At 54.9% G+C, this 8,605-nt stretch overlaps 1 protein-coding gene across 1 annotated transcript; it reads right to left on the bottom strand.

The window, feature by feature from the left end:
* Positions 1-2,667: 2,667 nt before the first annotated feature.
* Positions 2,668-6,667, bottom strand: LOC146075216 (uncharacterized). Its single transcript, XM_083184203.1, has 2 exons — positions 6,636-6,667; positions 2,668-4,205 (listed from the first exon to the last, which is right to left on the bottom strand). Exons 1-2 carry the CDS (start codon positions 6,664-6,666, stop codon positions 3,280-3,282), a joined length of 957 nt encoding a protein of 318 aa, XP_083040329.1. The 5' UTR covers position 6,667; the 3' UTR covers positions 2,668-3,279.
* Positions 6,668-8,605: the final 1,938 nt, after the last annotated feature.

Here is an 8,605-nt window from a genome sequence, read left to right as displayed (position 1 = left end):
TCTGGCATATTTCCCCTCCTCCTACTTGTAGACCAGTTGATTTTTTTCTCTGCTGGGACCGCCCACCTCTGGTATTTAACCCAGCTCCTCCCTCAGTTCAGTGTCTTTTTTCCTGTCTCCTAGGTTAGACAGGATAGGTTGTTTTTGTTGCTAGGCTACCTGACGAGGACTGGGGGGGAGAAGAAGTGAGGATGGCCCTATATAGTTTTCCTACCTCACTTAGGGGGTTATTCTAGTTCATTCTTTCTGACAAAATCCTTCTTAGATAGACAAAACCATGTGCACTGCGGGTGGGGCAGATGTAACTTGTGCAGAGAGAATTAGATTTGGGTGGGGTTTTTCTTCAAAGTGAGATCTATATTGCAGTGTAAAATCATGCAGTCAGTATTTTCCCTGCACAGAAACAAAATAACTCACCCAAATCTAATTCTCTCTGCACATGTTACATCTGCCCCCCCTGCAGTGCACATGGTTTTGTCCATCTAAGAAGGATTTTGTCAGAAAGAATGAACTAGAATAAACCCCTTAGATATGATCACTGTCCCCATCGTTGATCTGGTAGGTGAGTGCAGTCATTTGTACAGGTTGCTGCAGCATGCATTCTTTTCCTCTGCTGTGCCGCTCGTACACGTCCCTGTTCTCAGATTCTCTGGCGGGGCGTAAGTGACGTCACGTACTTTCGCCACCGGCTCCTGTACACCGCTGTTTCCTGCATGGGAGTAGCTGACTGCAGCAAAGGAGCGGAGGGGCACTGGCGTAACTAACGCTCAGCAGCCCCCGCCATGGCGGGGGGGCGCAGACACCAAGGGGGCGCAGGGTCACGGGTGACGCCGGAGACAAGATTCCTGAGTGAGGTGCAGCAGCCTTCTCTCCGCCTCTGGCTGTCTGTGTGAGGACGCAATGACAGGGTTAATTGAGCGTCCTCACACAGACAGCCACAGAGCTCCCCCTTCCACCTTGCACGCTCCGTTATCTCTTCTGGGCTCCCTGTAGCCAGCAGCGCTGGGGCTTCAGAGGCTGTGTGAGTGCTGACAGGCAGTGCTCGAAGTTCAAGTGACCTCACACACTTTCACCTTTCCCAGCCATGAACGGGAAGTGAACTGCAGGACGGCTTATGTGTGGCTATGTGTGCTCAGAGCATGACAGCTGAGCACACAGCCTGCACAACAAGCCAAGCTCGATTGCATGTGTTGCACTTGCCCTGTATATTTAATGACATGGCCACCAGGGTAGGAGGGGGATGCGCTCTGGTGCACTTAGGAAGAGCAAGATGCAGACACCTTCTTCCAGGCACCAGAAAAAGATCTCTGCTGTGACCCGGATCATCTCTGCACTATTGCCTGATAGCAAGCACCTTCACAAATCTGCTTCGATGTGCAGCAGCACTATAAACTCACCATCGGGTATCCCCTTGATCCCACCTGCTGTTGATACCATTAATTATCTAACTTATCTATAACCTTATCTTAATAAACTTATCCTAAAATAAAGACACGACACAAGTGCTGGCGTTTCAAAAACAGAATGTCAAATTTATTTGACAAGTTAAACTAAACTAAGACTATGAATGGTGGCGGCACCAAAGAACGGTCATTATAGGAAGGAGGGGGTTAAAGATCACTAAGTCATACATACAACGCTGGATGACCACTCTCCCTGGTCGACCACCAGGCCTGGTGGTGACGGCCATCCCCCGGGCAGAAGCGTGGCCCATGACAATCGTTGTCGAGGGAGAGTGTACCCCACTACCTACACACATACAGAGTTCTTAAAGCATGACCGTTCTTTACCGCCGCCGAAGAGGAAAAGAAAAAGGGAAGGGTGGGTGGGGCTTCTTGGACAGGGGCAGATCACTCTAACAGCGTGATCCTTCCTACCCTGCTTGGACCCTCCCCCCTGTCCTGATAGGCCTTATGCCCATCCTCATCAACATAGTCATGTGACCAACAGCATGGTGTACCCTAAGAGAACCCTTAGTGGTTTATGTCCCTTCAGGCTTAATCAGCCTTCTGTGTTTCTTAAACTCACCATCGGGTATCCCCTTGATCCCACCTGCTGTTGATACCATTAATTATCTAACTTATCTATAACCTTATCTTAATAAACTTATCCTAAAATAAAGACACGACACAAGTGCTGGCGTTTCAAAAACAGAATGTCAAATTTATTTGACAAGTTAAACTAAACTAAGACTATGAATGGTGGCGGCACCAAAGAACGGTCATTATAGGAAGGAGGGGGTTAAAGATCACTAAGTCATACATACAACGCTGGATGACCACTCTCCCTGGTCGACCACCAGGCCTGGTGGTGACGGCCATCCCCCGGGCAGAAGCGTGGCCCATGACAATCGTTGTCGAGGGAGAGTGTACCCCACTACCTACACACATACAGAGTTCTTAAAGCATGACCGTTCTTTACCGCCACAGCCAGGCCCTAGGCCGCAGCCACCGCCACCACCAAGAAAAAACGCTCAGCACCGCGTCGCTAACCAGGCAAAAATATTGCCTAAAAACAAAGCCATACCTTCAGGGCTCAAATGTACACCGTCGCTCCTGTAGAGCTCAGGGCGCTGGAAACTAATGGCGTTGTGCCAAATGACACCCCCGCCATTAGCTAACAGGTATCTCGCCACCATAGAGTTCACCTTCTTGTGTGAACGCTCTATGCTGGTGCATGATCTCGCTGCCCTCCACACTATCCTGGATATCATGGAGGACCACACCAACCTGCATGACGGCAACACCTGGGCTATGATGTGGAGGTCCCGGACAATCATGGAGCGCAGCTCCAGGACAGATCCCTGTCCGAGGTCATTCCCGCCAAGGTGGAATATGATGACCTCCGGGACCCCAAACTGCTTAACGGCACTGATCATTCGGGCCTGCAGTGAACACCATTTCATGCCCCTAACACCCAACCACCTAACCTCCCCCGCCTGTGGAAACATGCATACATCAGAGGCGTTCATTGCCTGCGAGGCCCAATACACAAATGAATGGCCCAACATCCACACGGACTTAACGTCCCGTCGATCTGAAATATGCACACAAAAAGTTAGTTAGTTGGATGAAGGTACTCGTCATTGCACTCACACGCTGCATAGGTTATGAAGAAGGGAGGAGGAAAAACCGTGGCCGACCAGCTCTTGAGGCACAAAACACACCGCCCGGAGTAAACTACCAAGTACGCCATGCCAGATTGTAATTATAGCCAAATTGTGCCCCCGGGCGGATGCGAAAACACACCTCAAGGCCCCCACTGGAAGTTGGCGAGCGCTTATGCGTCCAGTCGACCATGGTGATCAGTGATAGATAGAGACGGCCGAATGTACCTTCGGAATGCTGCCGAGCGCCATCGACCCAGAGATTGAATCTCTGCGTCGGAGCGGCCCTCCGCAGCCGCCGAGGTAGCAGCCCCGATCCGGAAGGAATGCGACCCAAATTCCTTCGAATCAAGGCCTATGGCCTCCAGCGCCCGTCCCAAGACGTGCCCAAATTGGTATTTGGTGAGAGGCGACCCGTCCTCATGCATCAACCAAGCACCAGGCAGATCCGGGCGTGCCTGTGTCCAGGCCGTGGTCAGCGCCACAGGGCACGCCCCCTCCACCGTACATGGGAGCAGGGACAGCCATCTCCCCCTACCAGCCTGGTCTGTCTTGGATCGTCGCAGGTGACACAGCACCGAATCCTCTTGGACCACTACATCGTCCACGGACAAAGGTGAAGGAGCCCGTTTTGACGGAGCCACCAGCTCTCCCACCCTGAAGGCCCCGTGATATGCCATTGCAAACGCCGTTCGGAACAAAAGGACCTCGTAGGCAGGCCAACAAATGTCCCCTAGGGCGTCCAGCAAAGCTGGTAGCAATGCCATATCAATCGGGCGTCTCCGGTCTGGGGGCGCCGGCGAGGCTCTCCGCCAGCCACGTAATGCTCTCGACACCAAAAACGACCGGGACGGGTCCGCCCTACCCTGCAAAGCAGAAAAGAAAGACACCCCCGCCAGTATCCTGCGCACTGAAGCGACAGAACGACCTAAGGAGTATAAACTCCATACGAAGGCCACCATGGCCGCATTAGGTGTCTTACCTGCTTGAGGGGCCGACAGCCGAAACTGTTCCCACTCCTGCCAACCAGCCCGATAGCACTGCAGCGTCGTGGGTGCAATAGCCCGCATGGCTAGCCCCTCCATTCCGGCCTGATCATCTGCCAAACATAAGAGGGACAACATTCACCAACGGGATCAGCATGAGGTGCCAGGGCCCTGAACTTTGCCCAGTCAGCCCTGGACAAGGCGTCCGCCACGGAGTTATCCACCCCGGGAATATGTCTTGCCACGAAGTTAATGTTTAGCAGCAAACATTTTAGCACCAGCCGCGCTAAGAGGCGAACTACTGGAAGGGAGGAGGAACCCTGGCGGTTGATAGCGTGCACTACTCCCAGGTTATCACACCAGAATATGATGCTAGCATTGCGTAGCCTGTCACCCCATATCTCCAAAGCCACCACTATGGGAAGCAGCTCGAGGAGCAACAAGTTTTTTGTGAGGCCCTCGGTGAACCACTCCGGAGGCCATGGTGCTGCGCACCATGACCCATCCAGGAAAGCTCCAAAACCCACCCCTCCCGCGGCATCAGTAAACAACTGCAGTTGGTGATTGTCGCAGGGGGGGGAAGGCCATATGAGGACCCCATTGAAATGCTCTAAGAAGGATAGCCACACTCGCAGGTCCCTTTTCAGCTCGGCTGAGAGCCGTATGAAATGCAAGGGATGCCTGACCCCAGAGACGGATCTCTCAAGTTTTCTACAGAAAACCCGCCCCATGGGAATCACCCTGCACGCAAAATGTAGCAGACCCAACAAAGACTGCATTTGGCGCAGCTGCAGCTTACCTGTGTGGAGCGCGAGGGATATTGCCGCCCTCAGACGGGCCAGCTTGTCCAGAGGCAACCTGCAGCATCCGGCAATCGTGTCGATCTCGATGCCCAAGAAGGAAAGGCAGGAAACCGGCCCCTCCGTCTTGTCAGCTGCCACCGGTACCCCTAGATACTGGAACAGGCCCTGCATGTATGCTAGCAAAGTTCCACAGCGCGATGATTCCGCGGGGCCCACACACAGGAAGTCATCCAGATAGTGGGCCACCCCGGACTCCCCTGATCCCGCAACGACGCACCAGTGCAAAAAGCTACTGAAACGTTCGAAGAAGGCGCAGGAGATCGAACAGCCCATGGGCAAGCACCTGTCCACGTAAAAACCCGTGGGGAGGCGAAAGCCCATGAACCGAAAAGACTCCGGGTGCAGGGGGAGGAGGCGAAAGGCCGACTCGATGTCAATCTTTGCCAGTAGTGCCCCTAGGCCATAACCCCGAACCATTGTTAAAGCCTGTTCGAAAGACTGGTATCGAACTCGGCACAATTCTTCGGGGATGGCGTCATTCACCGAGCTGCCCACAGGATGTGACAGGTGTTGAATGAGCCGATACTTGCCCGGGGCCTTCTTGGGAACCACTCCCACTGGTGATAAGACTAAATTGGCCACTGGGGGGAACTGGAAAGGACCTATCATCCTACCCAGTGAAACCTCCTTAGCCACCTTATCCAAAACCACCCCGGGCATCTGTATGGCAGATTTTAAATTTCGGGGTGACGAGGTCGACACCTCCCCGTCAATGGGAAGGCGAAAACCTACGTCAAATCCTGACCGCAAGAAGGAAGCCTCCTCCTTATGAGGGTATGCCGCCAGCCAGCTGGCCATGCGGTCGAGTCTAATTGGGGAAACGGCCTTAGTGAGGGTGTCCGCCTGCTGCTTGCGCGGCCGGCGGGCCTCCCTGCTTTCCTTTCTTGCATTCTTTGGCCGTGTGGGGGCCCCAACACTTAGTGCAACAGTGCTTGTATTTGCATCGCGCCCCCAGGGAACAGCCTGCCCCGTTGTAACCATAGCAGCGCCCAGCGGAGGGTCCCCCCGCCCCCCCTCCTGCGCGAAAGGGCGTCGCGGCCTTCTTTGGAGGAGGGGTGGGGGCCGCAGTCGGTGGAGCTGCGGGTTTTGGGCCCATCCAGATCTCCACATCCTTGCAGCCTAAGTTCATGATTGCTAGCCCTGACTGTTTCCTTCTGAAACTCTCGTCATAGGATCGCCATGTCGAGTCCCCATCAGTAAGGAACATAGAATGCATCATGTGTATGTAACGCATTACATTCATGTGTTCCTGGGGCCTAGTTTCCAGGTAACAGGCTGCAAACATGAAGAGACCCGCTTGCCACCTGTGGTAAGTGCAAAAAGCCTCCTCCCCAATCCCTCCTTTTCGCATAGCTGCGCGATAATCTTTTTCATCCTGTGCGGTCATCTTAAAGAAATTCACGTATTTTCCATCTCTAATACGCTCTTGCACACTGCGTCTCAGGCCTCTAAGCACAGCGGTATTCTCACACTGCACCACCTGACCTCTAGGGTATAAGGGGGACCCTGAGCTACCACTGGAACTAGAATGACGGCGACGTCGCCCGTGGCAAAGCCGACGTCTCCTTGACTTTCGTCCACCCTCCTCCCCGGACGTCTCTGAGCCTGAACGTCCCGAGGATGAGGAGGAGGTGCGGGAGTCCCTACGCCTGCGCCGTTTGCTCTTTCTTTTTGACCCACCTGAAGTGCCGTCCCGAGGCACGAGGCTCATTTCCGAGGGTCCACCCTGGGCAGGGTCATCCGTGGAGGCTGGCCGGACAGCTGCAGCCGTGGATGTGGAAGCTTCAGGAGCTTGAGTGACACCTGCTCCCATCGATGCTTGGGCCGACGTGGAGGGCACGGGCAAGGGAGGCGGGGATGCCACCGGGGAAGGCGCCGCATTTAGAGGTTGTCCCAAGAAAGATGACAGCAGCGCCAGGAGCTGTCGCGCATCCTCCCCCTCCATAGGGGCACGGGGGCCCGGGGTTGCCTGGGCTACAGTTGGGACCCCACTAGTGGGAGCCACTGAGGGCCCTCCCTCTGTATGCTGTTGAGGGATTCTCCTAGCAGCCTGCAACAGGCGCCATTTTGCCAGCCGCAAAGGGGCTAACGCTGCCATCCTCCTGGTAGGGGTGGCAGTGGGGGCACTTAACGCATTAACCGCCCGTGTAGGGCGCGTGACTGAGGGCTGTCTATATCCCACCCCAGGCAGCGTTGATCTAATCGCCCGCCTGGGGACACTGGGAGCGTCCCTAGCCCTTATGCTAAGCCTACCCCTTGACTGCTGTGGTGCAGGAACGCTGGGGGCAGCAGATGCGACCAGGCCTGAATCAGGCCCCGCCTGGCGGGTGCCTGACCTGGTCGCCCTGCGAATTAATGTCCCACGCGGGCCGCGGGTCTCCTGCCCGCGCCCGCGACTATCAGCACCACGGGCGCTACCCCTGCCCGACCCCCCTGTAGCTGGAGAGGCTGCGGCGCTGCGGCCGCGGCCTCTCCTCGCGCGTGACGCGGTCGGTTGCCCGGCCGCGTCATCCACTTGCGCCCTGGCCGCGTGCACTACAGTCCCCCGGGCGTTAGCGCTGCCCGACCCCCTTGCTGCCGGAGAGGCAGCGGCGCCACGACCGCGGCCTCCCCTCGCGTGTGACGCGGCCGGCCGCCCGGCCGCGTCATCCACACGCGCCCCAGCCGGCTCATCGCGCCCACGTGCGCTAGACAACGCCGGTCCCCGCCGTGACCCCCCCCGGGTTACAGGACCCGGAGAGACCTCAGAGCCGGACCCAGCGCGACCCCTGCACGTGAGCGCAGACTCTGCCAAACGGGCAGGCAGCCTGGATACCCTGGACGGACGGGGCATAGCTGCAGCGGAGCAAGGCCTATGTAAGGTAGGAAATAGAGACAGAAGGGAAGGACAGAGTATGCTGTTGCTATAAAGAGATAGAAAGGAGAGATTAACAGCTATTAATTTTAGAGAAAAACCTGACTCAGAGGGGAAGCTGCACTGGAGGTCTTGCCTGGTCAGCAGCTTCTTGGACAGGGGCAGATCACTCTAACAGCGTGATCCTTCCTACCCTGCTTGGACCCTCCCCCCTGTCCTGATAGGCCTTATGCCCATCCTCATCAACATAGTCATGTGACCAACAGCATGGTGTACCCTAAGAGAACCCTTAGTGGTTTATGTCCCTTCAAGCTTAATCAGCCTTCTGTGTTTCTAGATGTAAGTCCCAGTGTGTTTTAATTTTTCTTAATTATAATTAAATTATAATTTTATTTACTATTTATTTTTTTACCATAACCCACCCTCTTGACTCCTGCACCCACACTAATTAAGTGTTCAAAATTGTGCTATGGGGCCCATACAGTTTATAGTAATGCCTCTGGTGACACAGCCACACAGCTGCTAAGGGTCGTTTCATATAGGACTGGCCCCTCACAGATTTTGTGTTGTGCCCCCTTTGCCCATTAATTTTAAAAGTGGTTGTATAAATGGGTGCCTCACCCTTAATAGAAGGCTCTCATAATAATTTATTTTTAAATAATTAAGTGGCACTCCAGCTGTGATGCTCTGCCACAGTCCTCTGTGAAGGAGCAGAACCCTTGTTCTGTCCACATCTGCGTAAGAGTATTAGAGGGAAGGAGGGAGGGAGAGGTGCAGGGTTAATAGAGGGAAGGGG

The sequence above is a fragment of the Crinia signifera genome, chromosome 4 (genome assembly GCF_055691185.1).
Source record: "Crinia signifera chromosome 4, ASM5569118v1, whole genome shotgun sequence".
Lineage (NCBI taxonomy): Eukaryota > Metazoa > Chordata > Amphibia > Anura > Myobatrachidae > Crinia > Crinia signifera.
This window is presented reverse-complemented; position numbering and strand designations above follow the sequence as displayed.